Genomic DNA, 21,491 nt, shown 5'->3' with positions numbered 1-21,491 from the left:
GACACACACATGGCATTCCGCACACAGCTGAACACAAGAAATTTAGTTATTTTGTTTAGCACAACAGTTGTTTTGATTGAAAATTGTAAATTCTAATCTTGAATTTTCAGAACTATCATTTTTGTCTTTTGATCTAAATTGTTTTACTGTTAAGAGTTATGCAATTTTACAAAATACTTTGATAGGGTGCTTTTTGTATCAGCGTGTTCTCTGCCTCTTCCTGAAATCCCTATAGTTTCTCTGAAGACACTGCATCTTAAAGGTTGCGTCTAAAGCTGCTGAACAGTGGGAAGGATATCTGAGTAGGGTTATCACCTCTCATTTACGAAAAATTGGGACACAGGAGTCATTTTGTACAATAAATAAATAAATCATATACTTTGACATTGTGTCCCGCGAAGTCTTACAGATTTCCCAGGACAGCTGCCTCAAAAAGAGAACTATCCAGGCAAAACCAGAAAGGGTGGCAACCCTATATCTGAGTATGAGGCTAATGAGCGTGTCAGTCAGCAAGGAAAAAATAAAAAAAGCTCAGACAATTAGTTGTAATTGAATCTTGTTGAGGGATGTGTGCTGTCAGTGAGAGGAAGTGTAATAGATACAGGGCTTTGAGGGGTAAACACAAACAGGAAGGGGGTAGAAGCTGTTGAAGCTGACACCCTGGGATCCTTCAAGAAACTGCTTGGTGACATTCTGGGATCAATAAGCTACTAACAACCAAATGAGCAAGATGGGCCGAATGGCCTTCTCTCGTTTGTAAACTTTCTTATGTTCTTCAGTGAGTGTATTAAATTTGACTCTATAGCCCTTAATCTGATGCACCATGTGGTTCGACAGGGACCCCACGGGTGAAGGCAGTTAAATCACATACAAAAGTGTTCTTTATCCACACACATGCAGTTGGCAGATCTTACTTCACACTTTACGTGGTGTTTTTGTTTTGTTTTTTTAATTTACAGCTGTTGCAACTCCCATCTATGTATGGTTTATTTGGCTTTTGGGTCACTTACTGTATTACATTCATTCAAGCGTTATAGTGTTCGATTTTAATATTTTTAGGTCAATAGAGTGTTATGTGGTCGTGTTAATCAGTACTGGTAGTGTACATGGACTAATGGAGTGATACATTTCTATGGGACAAGCTTGGTTGTTTCATCTTCATTCCATATATGTTTTTGAATTTTTGTTTGTATTTTACCATTTTTTATTCTTCTTTTTTAATTTATTTCTTTTCAGTTCGTATTCATTTTTTTTTTCCAGACACCTCTCATTGAAAGCAAAGCCACACCACATCCTTCCAAAACCATTACACAGGTAATGGGAACTTTAATAGCTAACAAAGCAAACTATGTATTGATGTGTTTACACTGTACAGGTAATTTCCAGCTTTCAGTTTTCAATTGACAGCAATGTTTGTTTTTTTATGTAGCTGTTATGAACGGTAACTTAGGACTCTGTGTGTGTGTGTGTGTTTCTTCTTTTTCTTTTTCTTCTTTCATTCATTCATTCATTCATTCATTACTGCAGGTCCCTTCTGAGAAGATCCTGAGAGCTGGGAAGATTTTACGGAATGCAATTCTATCTCGAGCACCTCACATGATAAGAGATAGGAAATACCATTTGAAGACATACAAGTGGGTTATTTGTTGTGCACTGTGACATTTAAAATGTAACATTTTGGATGATTTTAATTATCTCTCCATAGTCTAGTCATAGTCTTTCTCAGATATGTAAATAAGATGTAAAAAATATCATGGAATATCAGCTATCTGTGAACTTGTTTTACCTACACAGCAACTGAAAACACATTTATCCATGTAGCTGTGTTTTTTAAACTGTACACTTGATTGCTTCAGAAGTTTTCAGGTTAACAAGCTGGCTCAGTTGCCAAAGATCAGCTACTGTGTATATTACGGTGATTCTTGCAAGAACTGGAGAATCAGCATCTTATTGAGTAATTCATTCGTTTTTCATGCACTTAAGTACCTCAGAGTTCATAAGAAGACTGAGTGCAAAATGGATCAAGGTACAGTGACTATCCATTATGCGTTCACAAGAAGCCATTATTTTGAATTTCCTTCTGGGGGGGGGGGGGGGGGGGGGGGGGTAGTATCTGTTGTTCAGTAAAGTTAGTCTTTCAGTAGCCTTCTTCATTTAGTTTCCACGGGTATTAACTTGATACAGTGCCTGCATAAGTATTCAGACCCTCTCACAGTTTTCACATTTTGTTGCTTTACAGCTTGCATGCACAAAATGACCTTAACAAGCCACACAATTAGTTGAATGGCCTCTGTCTGTGTGCATTATTAGTGGTTCTCATGATTTCAGAATAAAAACACCTGTCTCTGTGAGGTTCCTTGGTCAGGTAGTGAATTTCAACCAGAAGCACAAGGCCAAAGCTACACTGGAGTGTCTTTTAAGAATAAGAAAGTGAACGTCCTTGAGTGGCCCAGTCAAAGTCCTGACTTGAATCCTATTGAGAATCTGTGGAAAGATTTTAAAACTGCTGTCCATAAGCGATCCCCAAGCAACTTCAGAAAGCTTGAGCAAATCTGCCAAGAAAAATGGGGACAAATTGCACCAAGCCGGTGTGCAAAGTTGGTAGAGACTTACCCAAAAAGACTTGCAGCTGTAATTGCTGCCAAAGGTGCTTCCACCAAATATTGAGTTGATGGGTCTGAATACTTATGCAATCAACATATTTCAGGTTTTTTTTTTCTCTCTTCAGTTTGAGCATTTCAAGTTTTGAATAAAATGTTAAGTTTAAAAAATGTGTCTGCATCGTTTTGTAATTTCACAAAAGGGGACACCATAGGAAGGGTCTGAATACTTTTGCAAGGCTGATTAGGTGTGTGTTTTCCTTTCAGACAATGCTGTGTTGGGACAGAGCTGGTTGACTGGATGATGCAGCAGAGCCCTTGTGTTCATTCACGAACGCAGGCAGTCGGCATGTGGCAAGTGCTGCTGGAGGAAGGGGTTCTCAACCATGGTAATGCTGCATCTGTAAAGAATATGAGTGCTGTGCAGCTAATGTAATGAATCACGTTAGCCCATATAGGTCAGGGGGTTATATATAACTTGAACGGAATATTAAATAAGTTCCTTAATAATGTATTCACATCAGATCTAAAAGGCAACACATGTCGTTCTGGGAATTATCAGTAAGCTGCCTTTTAGCTGATGTAAGAAACATCTGGAAAACATATTTGTTAACTTCAGTGAATGGGATTTTATTTTTGTTATCTACATTTCGCCCTAATACATCTGTTATTCTTTTTTAATTAAGAACAAACAGTACTCTTTGGGAGGTGCCAATACAAATTAAATTCTAACATTAAGTACAGTATAGCTCCCTATTTCTGCTAAAGCAATGCTTATTGCCACTATATGAAAAGAGTGCAATAGTATTTTGATCCTGTTTTTGGAATGCAGTGGACCAGGAGCACAATTTCCAGGACAAGTACTTGTTTTACCGCTTCCTGGATGACGAGCAGGAAGATGCCCCTCTTCCCAGTGAAGATGAGAAGAAGGAGAGTGATGAGGAGATCCAGGACACCCTGCTGGTGCTCTCGCAGATTGGACCTGATGCACACATGAGAATGATCCTCAGGAAGCCGTGAGTAAAGGATGGGGAAGGGTGTCTATTTTATAGTTTACCTACATAACTGAGTTGTTGTTGTTATTTATCCTGAAAAGAGTCATCTTGCATTAGTTTTGTCATTGAAGATGTCTTAAAGATAACCCTCTTAATACCTGTTTGATGTTTACAGAGTGAATAAAAAGTGCACCAGTAACAGTCTGTATTGTTAAGTGAAATGTGGTGTGTACCACCAGGGCACCAGCATAAGCGAAAGCCAGGAGTTAGGTGTGTAAAGTGGAGCTGAGATGCTATACTGGTGCCTTATTTACTAATTTGGGGTAACTCTAGTCGCCATTCTCCCATGATTACCATTGATGCTACACCAATATTTTACAAACCAAATTAAATAAGCTTATGTTCCACTTGTTTCCTAAGTGAAATATAAAAAGAAAAAAAAAAAAAAATCATGTTTAAAATATTTTCTTATTTCTGCAGTTTTTAAAAGGGAAACAGCTAAGGCAACAGTTATTTTGTAGTAAATCATTCCACTAGTGCATGTGGTGTTATCAGTGTATTGTACGCTGTTATGTTTTATTTCTAAAGTCCTATCAAAATGTGTCTAATTTAAATGTCTTCTGCATTTCTGTTTGCAGACCAGGCCAGAGGACAGTAGATGATTTAGAAATAATATACGAAGAACTCCTGCACATTAAAGCCTTATCTCATCTTTCTACAACAGTAAGTCTAGATTGTGTTACACCAAATGCTTCCACAGTGCCCTCATGTAATTGTGCAGCCATGTATTTCGTTAATTTTCTGATTTGTCTCTGTTAGGTAAAGAGAGAATTAACAGGCGTGTTGATCTTTGAATCCCATGCTAAAGCCGGGACAGTGTGTAAGTACTGGCGTTTCTATTGATTTTATTGGACGATGTTGCATGGTTAGCCTAATTGGACAGCAATGTAAATATTCTAGGGGCTTTGCTAAAGTGTGAACCTCAATTTACCATGCTTTCATTAAAAAAAAAAAAAAAAAAAAAACATGAACATAATTTCTCTCTAAGCTTTCTGTTTAAGATCAATTTTTGCATTTTTATTTCAGAATGTACGTCTTGTTTTGTAATGATTTTGTATTGTAACCTATACAATCTATAGTTTACAGTATTATAGTTTTTTGATAATTCAGTTGTTTTTCCGATAATCGGTTCATTCTTTTTATTGTTTCTTTCAGTGTTTAACCAGGGGGAAGAAGGAACATCCTGGTATATCATTTTAAAGGGATCAGTAAATGTTGTGATTTATGGCAAGGTACTGTCATCATCTTTTTTAACTTTAAACACTATGTAGGAGAACATTGAAAGCAAGACCTGAAAAGGACGGTATACTGTTCTGTAAATATTAAAACAAAGTTGTACACAGATGTGGCTCGAACAATTGAACTAATCAATGTCAAACAGAAACTCAGCTTTTGGAAAGGGATTTTCCAAGTGATATGATATATATATATATATATATATATATATATATATATATATATATATATATATATATATATATATTAAAAACCTAAATACACAGGGTAGAATAAAATTGTTTGTTTGGTTTGAAACTCATATCACATGGTAAATTAACTGTAACCATCATTGAGTGATACAATGCTGAATGAATGAGCTGAGGCCTCAAACACGCAGCTTAATATTGTAGCTGCTCATAGATTACCATGTGATACCCACACATGGGCGTCAACATAGTCCCCTACACTGTAGGCTGTTTTATGTATTGCATCTTTGTGTTCCCCATGGCTTGACCTGTGCTGTTACTATACCTTCATTCTTCACTACATGTCAGAAACATAAGCAACAGGTGTATAAAGTGAATATTACGTTATTAATATTATAATCTTTTTAGATTTTTACAGTATGATACATAACATGGGCATACTCAAGACCCATTATCTGGTCTGCTAAGTGATCTTGCGTATACCTTTTATATTGGTCTGCAGTGTAGAAGGGTTTAATATTGTTTTGTACTGTGCGGTACTTTACTGCATTGTGAATACCAAAAATACACGGCCAGTGCAGAATAACACACGGATGCTCTAAAAAAAAAAAGCTGCATGCTGTAACTATGTTAAAATATTGACTATGTATTATCCTTTATTTTTAGAATTGTTAAATCTCTTGCATTTTGAATTCCAGGGAGTTGTGTGCACCCTACATGAAGGGGATGATTTTGGTAAATTAGCTCTGGTGAATGATGCTCCGAGAGCAGCTTCTATTGTCTTGCGGGACGATAACTGTCACTTTCTCAGGGTCGATAAAGAAGACTTTAACAGGATTCTAAGGGTGAGTCCCCAGTTATCCTTTCTGTTTGGATCATTTAAAAATGTAATTAGAGCATTTTCCAACAATTTTGATCAAACTCTAAATAATCCCAGGCATGATCTATTAAAATCCCACTTCATCTGCTGCAACAACAGGAGTGAGAGCCTTTCCTAGAAGTGGAGCACCGGATATAAAATGGTTATCCTGGCCAGGAGAATAAAACTCAATAATTATTTTCCAGGGTATTGTGCGGCATAGCCGTTAGTGTGTATGCCTACAGTTCTGCATTATTGTTGTTTTCTATACCCATCCATAACTTTAATGATATTAGATTTGCTTTGGTGAAGTGCAAACTTTAATCCTGCTTTGCTTAGGTGATTACATGGCCATTGGAAAGATTACAAACAAAAGAGCAGGTAGCTTGGGGTTGGTCGATGGATGTGTGTGGTGTGGAGAGCAAAACTAAGCCCCTGCTTCTGGAAATGACATTTTCAAACACTTATTTTAAAAAAGTCATCCTAAGATTATATAACTGGCATGATTTATACTGCCTGTCATCCGCAGTAAATTACTCATATTTTGCGTTTGGTTGGGGTTGTTCCAGCACATACATGGTCTCTTTTGGCTTTCATTTAAAGCTTATTCCTCAGTGCTGAAATCTGAGTGATTATTATCTATACAGGCAGTACCAGCAATTCAACAGAGTATTTACTCACAGAGTAATTCTCTTCATTCTTTATGAATCCAATCCAGTCTCTGTACAGTGGCTGTGAATTCAATCAAATGGCTAAAAAACAGCTTGCGATGAGGGCAGAATTACCCTCGGGGTACAGTTGAAAAATCTTCAATATTTTAAGGACCAGGCAAGCGAGCACATAAATCCAGGTTTATATCTATGCACTTGTCGAGTTTACAATTAAACAGGAATGAGTCATGCCAGTAGTTTTCGAATGTTCATCTTTTAGGTATAAGGGTTTTATTTTAGAAAGATCATAGATAACAATAACAGCAATGGCACTATCATTGTATATTATATTCCATTGTTTAATACTACAGTAAAATAAACCATAATGTATAGGCAAGTAGCAGGTGTATGTCAGTTAGCCTTGGAATTGCTCAAACCGCTATGCAACGTTAGTCTTACCTGCAGGTAGAGTGGGGCTTTCTCAAACAACGTGCAGCAACAAACTGAATTTCACACATGTGGAGATACAGAGGATTGGACAGTGCTTTCAGGTCAGAATAAAGCCAAGGTTGGAAACACTTCTGTGATGCATATGCAGTATGTGTTCACACAGAAACATACTGGTAATCTTAAATTACAGAAATGTTTCTAATACACAGACCATTGGTCTGCCAGAATACAGTGTAGAATGTGCATTTACTGCAGAATCAACTGGTTGATATTTTGTTATTCAAGGCAATGAGAAATAAAATGTGTTTTGCATTGCAGGACGTTGAGGCCAACACAGTCCGGCTGAAAGAGCATGAGCAGGACGTCTTGGTTCTGGAGAAGATCCCGAGTGTTAGCCAAGGCTGTAACCATGGAGGCAGTGCGACTCAGTACAAGTACAGACCTTCATTTTGTATATTATTTTATGTTTGCATCCATAAATAAAGGACTTCAGTGATTTGGTTGTCCTTTCTGGTAATGATGGTTCTGTGTGACTGGAGCCTGAGGGTACAGTTACAGTTGGAAGAGGTAGTTTAAAGAACTCTTTCATTTACTTCACCAGCTTCACTCCATTAAAGAATAACATTAAAAGGATATTTTAAATCATCTACTTTTTCCCTAATATTGATTTTTCGAATTCCAGCAACCAAAAATAGACACTGCAGGCCTGTTTACTAATCCCACTGTTGGGTATGCCCATGCGGTATATAATATTTGTGTGGCTGTAAAAGACCCTTTTAAAAGTTTTTAATTGGTTATATTATGGTTAACTTTTTGTTTATTTGCTTTAATAGTTGCTGAAAGAATTAAGTAACTGCTGATCAAATAGTCTTGGTGAGAAATGTAAATATGAGAAGCCTGCTTATTCTTTCACAGCAAGTTCTAGATGGATTGTTTTTTCTCTTGCCAGATACACTGTGATGTCAGGAACTCCAGAGAAAATTTTAGAGCACTTTCTGGAAAATATGCGGCTTGATTCCATTTTACCAGAGTCAGGTAAGGTTGATAAACTGCTGTGACTATTTATTTAAATTGTCATAGTACTTTTTTTTTTTTTTTTTTAAACTTGAAGGTGTTCTTTTGTCCTGACAGACTCTGCACTGGATGATTTTGTTCTGATGCACTGTGTCTTCATGCCAAACAGTCAGCTCTGCTCACTGCTTATGGCTCAATATCCTTTCACTTCTGGATGCAAAACAACTGCTTGTGGAGTTTTCCAGATTATCTGCTGGTGCGCTAATCATATAACATAATACATCTCCAACTGTATAATCTGTACACGGAAAAATGATAGATAAGTTCGAAGATATATATTGTATTTATAGCTGTGGGGGGCGGGGGGGGGGGGGGGGGTTGTTTTGTTATTATGACCATGGTTGGGTATCTTCCTTAACATTCCTGCACTTACCATGCCCAACCATCTCAAGGCACAGAACAGGAGAAAATGGACTATGCCCTCAATAACAAGCGTAGAGTGATCCGCCTGGTGCTGCAATGGGTAACAGTGTGCGGGGAGCTTCTACAGGAGGAAGAAGCCTCCATGGCATTCTTGGAAGTGAGTGGGACACTCGACATCTCCACAGATTGCTTCAGATTGTATTATAGGTTTATAGGACAGCAAATATCTGTGTACAGTGGGATATGAGTAGAAGTGAATGGAGCGAGGCTTATTGTGTATATGTAGGCTTACCATATGACTGTTCACACCACCAATGCAGTCCTGCTGTATTAGTATTATTATTATTATGTGTTTATTTAGCTGACGCCTTTATACAAGGTGGCTTACAGGGACTAGGGTATGTGAACTATGCATCAGCTGCAGTCACCAACAACAACGTCTCACCTGAAAGACTGAGTACGAGGAGGTTAATTGACTTGCTCAAGGTCACACTGAGTCAGTGGCTGAGCCGGGATTTGAACCCAGGACCTTTAACCAGCGACCACACAGCCTTCACACAGCTGTGAAAGGTACCTGAGATGTACTAGAATGCATTGGGCTATAAGTTTAATAAGCCTGAACTGTCCTAGTGTACATGGAGTCATATGGTAACGCTATGTATAGCTCGCACTCAACATGATTTATTTTATATAACTTTTTATACTACTGAAACAGTCTAAATGAAGGGAGATAGTTTATGATTAGGGTTGTGGAATGGGGCACAACATAGAATCTCATGGCTGTGTGGTAATCTGAGCAATATGGTCTACTGTGAACCAGAAATCAGTTTCGTCTAACCAAGTTTTTTATGTACTTGTGGCAAAGTGGTTAATAGTGTGCAGGTGATCAGTGAACAAAACAAACTGTAAACAATAAATTATGTTAAGTAATACAGCAGCGTGTATAATTTGTAATCCCCAGTTTTGTCCCGAAATAATAGTCCTCTTTTATTATACAGCCACATAAAACACAAAAGACTCACACAAGTGGTGCAAACACAGTTATTTGTGATACAGTGCAGTGCTGTTCCGGGTTTGTGCTGGCCTCTGGCAACAGCTCCGGAATGTGCTAGTTGTCTAATGATAATGAGCAACAAATAGACAGAACAAACAAACACTCACGATACGGATACACAAAACACAGGTCCTTCTGGGTTATTTTCCATAAACGAAAACGAAGGAACAGATTACGTCGCTTCAACCCCTACTTATACCGGGTTATAAGACCCCTTGGTAAACGATTGCAGTCGCTCCTCCAATCTGTGGCTGCCACATCATTTCCTTTCCGGTTTGATGAGTTAGTGTACTGAAGCTCCGCCCCTTTTCTAAATGACCAAATTGCTTTTAACCCTCGGAACGAAGTGACAGGCCCAGTAGTCCAGGGTACTCTGTTCCCGTTACTTGGCGCCCTCACAGGTTGGGAGTATTGTATGAATAATGTCATACATGATAGTGTGAAAACAGTTATTTCCATTTTGCTGCACTTCATGATTTTGTGTTAATTGTTTATAGTTTATTACCACGGTGCCCAACTAATTGAAGTTTTCTATTATTTACAGAACTTCTACGTGTCTGTATCAGATGATTCCAGAATGATTCCAGCTCTAAAGGAACAGCTTCCAGAACTTGAGAAGACTGTGAAACAGAAGTATGTCTTTTTCTGGGCATCATTCTCTTGCTTTTTTTCTCTCTAGCTGTGCTGCACAAACTGATTATTCGGCTCAAGCTCTCCACAGGTGAGGCTAATTTACCATCCCAGGTCAAACAACTGCAGAAACAGCTGCTTGGATTTGTGTGGAAGAAAAGCAGCAGTCAATCCAAATCCGAGCAGCTGTTGCTTCACTTGTTTCACTTTGAGTGGTAAATTAGCCCAGTCAACCACAATACCCCTCACCTGATTGTCAGCACCTGGTTCAGCACCTGGTTCCTGTGGAGCTTCGTTTAGCACTGCTCTGTAATATTGTAAAAATAATATTATTTTTTATATAATTTGCAGTTCAGAAGAAGCAAAATCCTCACAAAAGAAGGTAACTAATACTTATTTACTAACCCACAGTATAACACTGTATTCATTGTGTGCCCTTTTTATAAAGGAATGCCTTTTCCTTGTTCTGTTCCAGCACAAAGTTCTTCTGCGTCAGTTTAGCATAGGTGATGAAAGGCTTCAGAAACGACAACCAATTAGGAGCAATGATGAAAGTGAGTATAGAAAGCAAGCTGTGTTTAATACCCAGTTTTAAGCTGATCAGCATTATATGTTTTTCTGACACATTCTTCTTTATTTCTAGTTCTCTTTAAAGTGTACTGTGTAGACCACACTTACACTACAATCCGCGTGGCAGTAGCGGCTTCTGTGAAAGAAGTGATCGCTGCGGTAGCGGATAAGCTGGGCACAGGGGAGGACTTGATCTTAGTCAAGCTGAGTTCTTCAGGAGGTAGGAATCTCAACTCAGTTGGGTGAAATCTTACCAGTGATCATAGTTGGAGGAGTGGTGGTGGTGGTGGTGGTAGCTGATATTTCCTTTGGAGGATTAAATGCCGGTCCTCTAAAGAAATAGCACAGGTACACTGGTGTACTTGTGATGCTTACTTTGCAACAGACTTGAAAAATCTTGAAAAATAGCCTGACCTCAGTGCTGTACAATATATCAGTAATATTGCCAGTAATACTCTGTTGTGTTTTTTTTTTCTATGTTTTACAGAGAAGGTTGTGCTGAAGCCCAATGAAATTTCTGTGTTTACCACCCTCAGTCAGAATGGACGACTGTTTTTCTGCCCAAGAGACCAGTTTGATTCACTGGTGCGCATCCATGTTACCAAAAAAAACAAAAAAAACAATTGTGGAATTTCAGAAGACCTCTTTTAATTTATTTAGATTATAGGTTGTTACGTGGTTTATTAACAATTTTAATATTCAACACAAGAGCCTATGATCCGTCGCTGGTTTTATAGGGTTGATTTTAAATGTACAATTGTTAAAATCAGTGCTCAGCTAACTGCTTTTAAGGTTAAAGCACATGCTAAGACATGTTTCAATTGACTGTAATGCATATATAATACATTACACAAGCTTATGTTTTTGTAAGTTCCAGTATCTAGTTTATTACAGTAAGACCAGCTGTTGGTGGCTCACAAGAGCATTCTGTATCATACACTATAGTATTTATGACACACTTACAGATTTAAGCTGCATCTTGATAATTATCTACCAAGTTGCTGTTAGTCTTGGTGTGGGCATTCTTTAACACAAGTGTTTTTATCCTTGAGGAGATTCAGTTGACACCTATTTTGACAAACAACCACAGTCAGTTCTATCATGTTTAAAATGCCTTCCTTTACAGAGTCCCCTACCAGAGCAGGAAGGTCCTTCAGCTGGATCAATGGGAACTTTTGAGCTGATGAGTTCCAAAGACCTGGCTTACCAAATAACTATATATGACTGGGAGCACTTCAACTGTGTGCATGAGGTACAGTTAAATACCCATTTTCAAACAGCTGACTGTGAAGTAACTATAACCAAGACACAAACCAGATACAAAGAGCTGCATGTACAGTCCGTGTCTGCTACCTATTAAACTTATAGCTCTGATTTCAAATTGCCTGTTGGATAAAAATCCATTCAATATCATTTTAATGGTGCCAGATCATTTTTAAGGTTTTTAGGGTGTGTTTTTTTTTTGTAAGTTTCACAATTCCATTAAAACTTTTGTTCTACAGCGTGAGCTGATATATCACACGTTTGGAAGACCTAATTTCAAGAAGACCACAGCTAATCTGGACCTGTTCTTGAGACGGTTTAACGAGCTGCAGCTGTGGGTGGTGACGGAGATTGCTCTGTGTTCCCAGCTTGGCAAGCGAGTTCAGCTGCTTAAGAAATTTATAAAGATAGCCGCACAGTGAGTAGCCCTGTAAATTGAGTGGTACTTTCCTCATATGTATACTGGTGAGAACATATTCAGAAAATAGCAAAAGCAGTAATGTTGGTCTTTTTTTCTGTTACGTTTCAGTTGCAGGGAGTATAAAAATCTGAATGTTGTGCTGAAACATCGGGTATACATTTGTTTACCAACTTGCTGATACTCTCTTCCCAGGACCCATCCAGAAACCACAGGGCATACAGGCTTACTGTGGCCAAACTGGAGCCGCCAATCATCCCCTTCATGCCCCTTCTTATAAAAGGTAAGTCAAATGGGGATCAAACTTAAGTTCTACAAACTCCCGTAGCTGAACTAAAACCACTATGCTTCTGACTTTGTACTGTACAAAATGTAATGGAAATGTTTATATAGATATCTATCTACAATTCAGCAACCAGTTCTAAATTACACTGCACCCTAGGGTTGCGATTTATGTTTTAAGTGTTGATCGTCATAAGTTATGAGTTCTAGTTGAAAACTGCAGAATGGGTTTGCTATTTCGTTCTGTTGTACATGTTCTCTTCTGGAACGGAGCGATATGTTTTGATATTGTGTGGTTTTAATAAATAAAGTGCCTCGAACCAGGTTGACATAAATTTACTTTAGTAAACATATCGAACTGTGAAGGCTAATAAATAATAGAAGTACGCAATGTGCATGCTGTCTGCTTTTGTATTTGAAAACTGGTCACATAGATTACCATGTTACAGAAATGCCATACATTTTTGTTACATTATTTGTAGTGTTTAATGTAGAGTTCTTTTTTTCTGTTTTAGACATGACCTTCACCCATGAAGGCAACAAGACTTTTATTGACAATCTTGTAAATTTTGAAAAAATGGTAAGTGATTTTATGTACTTAGTATGACTGATCATACACCATGATTATAGATGTTGATGATTTTGACATGGCATCGACATCCTTCAATCAAACAAACATCATGAAACAGGCTTTGTTTTTAACAATGTTTTACTCAGATTCGGATGCATCACTTGCAAACAAGAATCACCAGGAAGTGCGAAGTTACATTCGACAGCTCAATGTAATTGACAACCAGAGGACTTTATCCCAGCTGTCTAACAGACTAGAGCCTGTTGTCGTTTTGCAGCGTATGATTGCAAACACAGTGAGGATAGTGAGATACTGCCTAGCTAGCCTTTCTAATCAGTGTAGAACATATACTTATTCCAATCTGTGTCAGAGTTGTCAAGATTTAAATGCATTAAGAATTGGAGTCCTATAAATTTATTTACATTCATTTTTAAGTCTGATGAAGGTTTAGATGAGAACCTATAGACTGGAAATGGAAGGATTGCAAGATGCAATTTATGTTTCTTCACACATAAATGCAGTGTGGCCTTGACCTTATGATTGACGGTTTACATTATTCGAGAAACAGTGTTAATGACTTCGGGTCTCGGACAGGTTTCTGAGCTGTATAGTCCTATCGAGAAGAATGTGTTGTAGAGATCCCTTCTGGCACTCCTCCCTTCCCCCAATATCAAGAACTCTGATTATTGTGATCATCGCAAATAACGTCACAGGCACGAGAGTGCCATCTGCTTTATCTGTGGGTACATATTTATAACCACACATTCTTTTTAACCAAAGCCAACATATGGAACATGCAGAGTTCATGATACATAGTAATAGCTATTTTAATGTTTTATAAACACATTTAAATGAATTAATTTATTCTGAAGATTAACCTGAAATAATTACTCACATTTTGGGTAGAAGTATCAGTTCTGTAAGTTCCTGGGGGCACGAGGCAGTGCATAAACAACGAACTTACAAAGAAACAGAGTAACAAAAATTGTGCCAATGAAAAATTACAAACCTACTGCACAGAAGCTAGTCTTTCCATTTCTCTCCGGCAAGTGGTGCTGTTGTATCCTTGATCTGTCGTGTCGTGGGGGGCGGAAAGGCTCCAATTCCAGGTTGGGAAAGTAGAAGTGAATTAAATACGGATTGCAACAAGTCATCTAGTCGAGTTGTCATCGATCACCAGAAGTTTTTTTTGCAGAGCTCAGGTGTTGAGATATACATACAGACGAACCGGGGATAGTGGAAGATACAGTACAAAGAAAAAGGTAACGATTAATAACTTAGCTTGCTTTTTTTTTTTCTTTTTAGGAGTTGCATTTCCGGTGTATGGAATGGAAAGCATACAAATTAGCCTTAATTCCAACTCAAGTGACAAATGAAATAATACTGTAAAAAGTGAAAGGCAAGTATATGGATAATACTGTTTATAATGTGTTGTTAGTTTCTGTAAATTCAAAGTAATTTTTGACACACGAACTACAGTGTTATGTTTTATTAATTGCCATGTGACTGAAATGCATATCCTCTTTTTCAATATACCGGAGCGTTGTTTTAATTTGGTGTAGTTTTTGGTGCGGCGTGCTTGATCCGCGTAAATGACATCCTGCTTTTTTGCAACTAAGTGTGTAATAAAAATAATAATACTAATTGTGTTTTCCTTGCTTATGCGGGGAAAAATTACCTATCGCCGGTACATTTGATCATTGAAATACTACTGTAAATACTATCACCCCCATTGTTTAATTTAAAATAAATAAATACAAGTGGTCATCTCTAGCAAGTTAGGTGAAGTTTAACACCCACCTGCTAATTTGATAATTTCTGCTTGTTGTGTCATCAGCCTTCTACAGTAGTGCAAGGGTACTCGGACTCCGGACCGCAAGTACATTTTGACCGAACCGCAAAGTCAAATGGCAGTTAATGTTTTTACTTTTGTTTTGAGACGGCATGGTTCTTGTGAGAGCTGGGTACGCGAGGGTACAGTATGTGTTGCTGTGATAGTAAGTAGCAGATACTCAGTGCGAGCTATGAATGAAACAAAATGCACAAGTCAGAAGCGCAAATGAAGTGAAACTCTGCGTTTACTGCTGTGGCCTGTTTTGTTAGCGTCACTCTGTATGGCTAATAAAAACAACCGTAATTATTATTATTATTATTATTATTATTATTATTATTATTATTATTTAATACACAAATGATGCAATTTTCAGAAAATCGCACTTCACAAAGACCAAGAAAACAATGACAAGTACTGGTGTAGTGTTAGAAAGTGGTACACCTACCAAAACTTGACGTAAAATGTCAAAAAGTGGTGCATGTGCAATGAATTGCGGATTGCTGAGTCTTTTCCTATTGTCAAACATAGGCAAATTTACTATTAATCATACATTATTTCTTCGCAAACTTGAACTGGAAACAGACAATCAATTTCTCTAAAAAGAAAAAAACAATTCATGATGAACAGAGAAAAAGTCCACCACAACGTTGCACAAGTAAAAAAAAAAATACAAGACTGAATGTATTGCATATGATAAATATTCACATACTATTTCCTTAATATAAAAAAATGATTTAAAAGACTGGAAAATATGATAAATTCAATTCAAAAAGATGTAAAAGACTGAAAACAGCATAATGTACCAGATTTGAATGGTCTCTTCTCAGTTTTCTTAGTGGAAGTTGTTTAGGCATGCACGGTGTACCACTTTTTACTAGTGCGTACCTGAAAATAACACTACATTGCTACACACGCTACCAAGTCCATTTCTGTTAAGTAACTTTTCCAAGACGATTAAAAAATGTTACTGGTAAAACATACAATGTAATGCTGTTTTTAAAAACACATTGAGTCAACTAAACGTGTATTTGTGTTACGGCTGGCACTCCTGACTCAGGGAAAGCACACAATATGATACCGTACTGTACTCTCGTGTGTAGGAAACTTCACTTTGCTAGCAATGGTAGTGCAATGGACAGAACCCCGCCACAACAGGTAACGCATCATTCCACGATCCACCAAAATGTGCTATGTGTGCAAAACTTAGCAATGAGTATGCTGATTGTATTGTATTAATTTTTTCAAATTCTGCGACCCAAGTCAGGCTTACAGCACATGCAGTTAAACTGTTTCCTGTCTTAAGTATCTGCAGATCGCATTATGTGTGCGGATCTTCATTCTCCAAGATGAACATTATTAATATTAATATCAGCGTTCTGTTCTGACTGATTCAATCGATGTGTCTCTGTGTTGCTCTTGCTGAGCTCACCTGTAACTCCAGGCCTGTGAGGACCTGCCACTTTCCCCACTTACTGTATTAGCCTATTATAAATGTACTAAATGTACTCTATTTATTGTTTGTAAGATGTTTTTATTGTTGATTCACTTGAAAGAGAAATTACAATGCTTTTTCAGTTCAGTTTTTTTTTTCTTGTGCTTCAGTTTTGTTTGCTACAATGTGCTTTGTTTTTGCAGTGATGGAACACAATGTTTGACTCTGCTAACACAGACACACAAGAATACAGCCATACAATTCTCTGGTTATGGCAGGGAAAGAACTCATGCAGTAACAAATCAGTAAAGAAGGCAGACGAGTAAACATGAGGCAGAGTTTTGATTCCCCCAAAAAACTCATTTAAACCTAGTGAAGAACTTCCAAACCAACAACATGTGTAAAAACTCTATTTGTGTAACTGTTTGTATGTCGGTGTGGAGTGAAAATGTGCTCCTGACCTTGACCTTGCTGTGACCAGGAATTTTGGTCCTTCACTAAAGTAATTGAGTTCCCCTGTTGTAGTGTATTGGCATGCCATGGTTATGTTTTGTTCAACCATAAAAGCTATTACAGTAGATGCAGTTCCAATTGCATCATTTTTTTCAGCATGGCTAAGGACACTACCAAGATGGGGACTTGACATGCCTCCTTTGGTCTGTCCAGTTGAAATATCTCAATCTTCTTGCTGACCAATGGGATGAAGTTAATGGCCTTCCTGTATCCTCCTGACAGCATTTACAAACATACCAAAGCTGCATTTTATACCACCCACCCAGACAGCCATTTTACTGCAGAGGTTTGGCAATACTTAGTGGATCCTGAAAAACAAGGAACTTCTATTCTTGAGCCTTAGTTTGTATTGCAGTCACATCAGTTGTGAAATACCATAAGATTGCATTTTCTAAAAGGACGGCCAATGGTTTTTATGATTTATTTGCATTCAGCTTGACTCACCCGTTGTATTTTTATGATTGTTTATAATGGAGGAGTAGTGTCTTATTTTTTATCTCCCTTGCCATTCTGTGAATAAGCTGTTCTCAATCAGTGCTACATTTTACTGTGTCTAAAGTGAGTGTTGGTTTATACTTGAACCGTGTGTATTAAAATAAATGTTTCCATAATGAGGTACAGTACAGGCAGAGTTTCTCAGTCGCGTGCAACAGAGTTCCTGGGTAGCACAATAACAACTCGGCTTGGCTTTTTCCATGTTTCCTGAGTAGCAGGATGAATTGTTAAAAATGTATACGGTACCTAGAAGTACGGGTGGCACAGAGCTAATTATAAGATGAATAGCAGCAAATCACAGAGAGCAATCATTTCCTTCTGTGGTAATATAAATATTGCCTGCTGTGCTAGAAGATTATTACAATTGAATTGCAGGTATCCGGCACTTGAAAGAGATAATCGCTAAGCAATAAAGGTAAATTCTATAGTTTCGTGGTACAGTAACTGGATCAAGTTTCCTAGATATTGGTCGTCCACATCCTTTCTCTTGAAGACAGAATAATAATACAACATGTTACATTCCATTATTTGTCGGTATTAATTCAGTTTATTTGACTTGCACATGTGGTCTTTAAGCTTTGGCTACTATGCTAGTTTTCAGCCAGTCATAAGATATTATAGCTACACCAGAACAAGACTAAAACTCATGGATATTAAAATAAATCATAAGAAAGTATTTCTACTTACAGGCAGGCTGTGTACTGTATAAGTATAAGGGAAAGGCTATACACAGCACTACTGTATGTGTGTGTGTGTGTCTCTCCTCTCTCTCTCTCTCTCTCTCTCTCTCTCTCTCTCCGTGTGTTTTTTTTTTTTTTTTTTTGAATGTTGGACAGATGAGAAGTATGCTTATAAGTTATTTTGCAAAGTGAAAGAAAAGGTTGCCCAATTTTAACATTTATAGGAAATTTGTTTAGCAACCTATTCCCCTACTCTACCTTCTGCTCTTTAGAAAGTATTGGGAGGTGAAGGGGTGAGAGAGAGGTAAGGGGGTTGTGAGTGGGTGAGAGGAGAGGTCTAGAACATGCCAGAATATTCAGTTGCTTCAGCCATGTATATTTTGTGCAAAGTGATCACAGCACAGAGAGAATGCATGCTTGGGATTCCAGAAGCCTTATACAAGCTCGCAGTTCAGTTCGAGTTTCCCATTTGTCAGAGCCTGAGAGCGCAGGTCCTCAGCTGGCGATATACTATTTGCTGGAATACCCTGAGTGGGCTGATGTTACCGTAGATTACAGTGGAACGTCTAGAAATATCAGGGGACTGTTCTGTCTGGGCCTTACCAATGACTTGTTGAGACAGTAAGTGAAAACACTGTGAGTATTGGGTCTCAAAATGCTGCTCTTTTCTGTTGGCTGTTGAACATGTACTATATGGTATAGAGAATTACGTTTTGATCGGCTTGTATGAGGTTTACATTAAACAGTCTGGCTACTAACATGTTTCTCTTTCTGCTTCCCCAGAACTCGCATTGGGACAAGTGTCATTATGAGATGTCGTCTCTCGGTGCCTCGTTTGTGCGAATCAAGTTTGATGACATTCTGTTCTATGAGAACTGTGGTGGTGGAAGCTTTGGAAGTGTTTACAGAGCAAATTGGATATCACAGGACAAAGAGGTGGCTGTGAAGAAGCTTCTTAAAATTGAAAATGAGGTGGGAGTTATATATATATATATATATATATTTTTTTTTTAAGCGGGTGGTATTAACTTTCATACCCTCTAGTTTTGCAATCACTAAAGTCCTCCTTTTCTTGAAGGCTGATAGTTATATTTAATATTGCTGCTTCATAATTGCATGATTTCATGCAAAGATGTGCATACAATAAATGTTTCTTCAGTTAAAAAAAAAAAAAAATATTTACTACATAATTTTCATCACTTAATACCCTGTTCCAGCAAGGGTTTTATTGACAACTAAAAATGAAGAAAAAACACTTCCTGATGGTCTTTCTATACATTGGATCTATACCTGCAGGCAGTAGTCTGGCATATGTGTGTCAGATTGGTCTGTTTGCTCCATAAAACAAAATTAGAATAAAGTTCTAGACTGGGTTGTAGTAATGTATTTCTGCATTGGGTAGCTGTGGATTCGGATTGTGAATGGTATTTGGCTGTTGCAAGTCTGAAGCAACTATTTGTTAATGATAACCGTTCTGGACAGCAGCAGTACTATTCTGCATAGTTTAATATCAGAAATCTCCTTTACAGATGGTCAAGTAACAAGTGAACCATACTGTAAATCCTGTTCTGTAAGTTAATAGGATCGTAATTGCATGAAATGGTCAAGGCAGTGGATTTGCGCTTCATTATAACAAGAGTATGCTCGCTCAAAGGGATGTACAGTAAAAGCTGCTTCTGCTCCAAGACAAGTGTTGTTGTAGCATACTTTGCATGCTATAAGAATCTTAAATGTGATCTCTGGCTATTGTCTTCCCCAACTAAATTATCATCAGTGTGCTCTCTTTAAAATGTGTTTGTTTCTGTGGCCTCACTATAAAAGGTGAGTGCTTGGCTCTAATATTTCCTGACTGTTTCAGAATTTACAAGGTATCCATTTTTATTTTATTTTTTTTGCACACTGTAACCATTCGTACAGTAACTCTATGCTTACAGGACTCAAACACACAACCTTGCCCGCTACATCCACATGCCCTAAATACTAGCTGTGTGTGGTTCATCTCAAATGGTACATTTTCACTGTTGCACCAATAGCCTGTATGTATAAGTATAGATGTATAATGTAAATATGCTGTCTTCTATTATTTTCTGTGCAGGCCGAAATTCTTAGTGTTCTTAGTCACAGAAACATCATCCAGTTCTACGGAGCGATTCTTGAAGCACCCAACTATGGTATAGTAACAGGTAAGGTTTGACTTGAATCTTCAATACGGCTATTGCAACGACATGCATTTGTTTGTGTCGTGACGAGTATAAAGAATACAAGATTAAGAAACTGGCAGTCAATACAGTGTTTTCTAAATAAAAGAACACATTTACAGTACATCCCATCATTCACACAATTGCTGCTGTCTCTCCATAATTATGAGCTTCTAGTTGTGTCTATATATATATATATATATATATATATATATATATATATATATATATATATATATATATATAACCACTGTCTCGCTCTTTATGATGTCAAAGCTTATTTAAAAAAATAAAAAAAAAAGTTCATCGTGAAATTGATAGCCATGCGAATTCAATACTGCCCAGATTTCTAATGTGATCACACAGAAGACTTGTCGTAGTGACCTGTCTGCTAGTTAGTAGCATGAGGTGAAGTTGAGGTTGGTGCAGTAGCAGCTCATTTGAAGATCGTTGTTGCTGTCACCTGTTCTTTAACCTGTCCTGCTCCAGACAGAGCACACATCTTCTACAGCACCTTTCCTAACAGTGTCAACTCACAGGCATTGACACTGTTAGGAAAGGTGTAGCTCTCTTACATTTCAATCAGCAAAACATCCTGAAAGGCCTTTTTTGTTTCTTTTTTTTTAGTATGTGGTGTTTGTTGTTTTTTTGTACACTTTTCAAAACTCAATAGATATTCCTCCTTCAATTGCTATGAGAATTATAAGAGCACTTTTATTGTATTGCTTTGTTTTTTCGTCATTATTAATGTACTCATTTATTTAAATAAATGTGTTTTTGTAGCATGTCAATAATAAAATGTAATACATTTTAATCATTAAAAACCAGGCCAGCTGGGCTAGTAGGGCTCTAGTGATTTGGGGCACCAGGGCACAGGTGAGTATAAGGGTTGCCCCTGATGCATCTTCTTATAGAATTGTAACTTACAGGTCTGTCTTGATCACATGGTGCATTAGTGGAGAACCCCTATTCATACTGTGGTAACTCCTAGGTGTTTGCTTTGCAAGACGTCCTGGTGCTACACATGAACTGGACTGTCCTTCCATGAGAACTTCTGATACTATAACTTACTGAAC

The 21,491-nt window shown here is 37.7% G+C and overlaps 2 protein-coding genes across 7 annotated transcripts in view; both read left to right on the top strand.

Annotated features, from left to right (window-relative positions):
* The window catches only part of LOC121321946 (rap guanine nucleotide exchange factor 4-like), a 45,223-nt gene extending 31,548 nt beyond the window's left edge, over positions 1 to 13,675 (top strand). Inside the window, 23 exon segments of the mRNA XM_041261335.1 lie at positions 1,261 to 1,314; positions 1,528 to 1,634; positions 2,868 to 2,989; positions 3,433 to 3,616; positions 4,234 to 4,318; positions 4,415 to 4,475; positions 4,811 to 4,887; positions 5,778 to 5,924; positions 7,357 to 7,472; positions 7,988 to 8,073; positions 8,170 to 8,248; positions 8,482 to 8,632; positions 10,074 to 10,162; positions 10,511 to 10,541; positions 10,635 to 10,713; positions 10,803 to 10,949; positions 11,217 to 11,314; positions 11,856 to 11,981; positions 12,232 to 12,410; positions 12,522 to 12,571; positions 12,574 to 12,693; positions 13,208 to 13,272; positions 13,541 to 13,675. Of these exon segments, the coding sequence (XP_041117269.1) occupies positions 1,261 to 1,314; positions 1,528 to 1,634; positions 2,868 to 2,989; positions 3,433 to 3,616; positions 4,234 to 4,318; positions 4,415 to 4,475; positions 4,811 to 4,887; positions 5,778 to 5,924; positions 7,357 to 7,472; positions 7,988 to 8,073; positions 8,170 to 8,248; positions 8,482 to 8,632; positions 10,074 to 10,162; positions 10,511 to 10,541; positions 10,635 to 10,713; positions 10,803 to 10,949; positions 11,217 to 11,314; positions 11,856 to 11,981; positions 12,232 to 12,410; positions 12,522 to 12,571; positions 12,574 to 12,693; positions 13,208 to 13,272; positions 13,541 to 13,675 (2,388 nt within the window).
* Positions 13,676 to 14,360: 685 nt separating this feature from the next.
* The window catches only part of zak (sterile alpha motif and leucine zipper containing kinase AZK), a 36,686-nt gene continuing 29,555 nt past the window's right edge, over positions 14,361 to 21,491 (top strand). Inside the window, exons 1-3 of one of the 6 annotated variants that reach the window (XM_041261841.1) lie at positions 14,361 to 14,525; positions 19,001 to 19,189; positions 20,313 to 20,400. In XM_041261841.1, coding sequence (XP_041117775.1) covers positions 19,031 to 19,189; positions 20,313 to 20,400 — 247 coding nt within the window. In that variant the 5' untranslated portion in view covers positions 14,361 to 14,525; positions 19,001 to 19,030. Of the gene's footprint in view, positions 14,526 to 18,686; positions 18,854 to 19,000; positions 19,190 to 19,746; positions 19,788 to 20,312; positions 20,401 to 21,491 lie in introns of those variants that run through there. The other 5 variants (XM_041261845.1, XM_041261842.1, XM_041261840.1 and 2 more) reach the window with 5 other exon arrangements.

This window comes from Polyodon spathula, chromosome 10 (assembly GCF_017654505.1).
Source record: "Polyodon spathula isolate WHYD16114869_AA chromosome 10, ASM1765450v1, whole genome shotgun sequence".
Classification (NCBI taxonomy): Eukaryota; Metazoa; Chordata; class Actinopteri; order Acipenseriformes; family Polyodontidae; genus Polyodon; species Polyodon spathula.
Note: the sequence above shows the minus strand (reverse complement) of the source record. Positions and strands in the feature narration are given on the sequence as shown.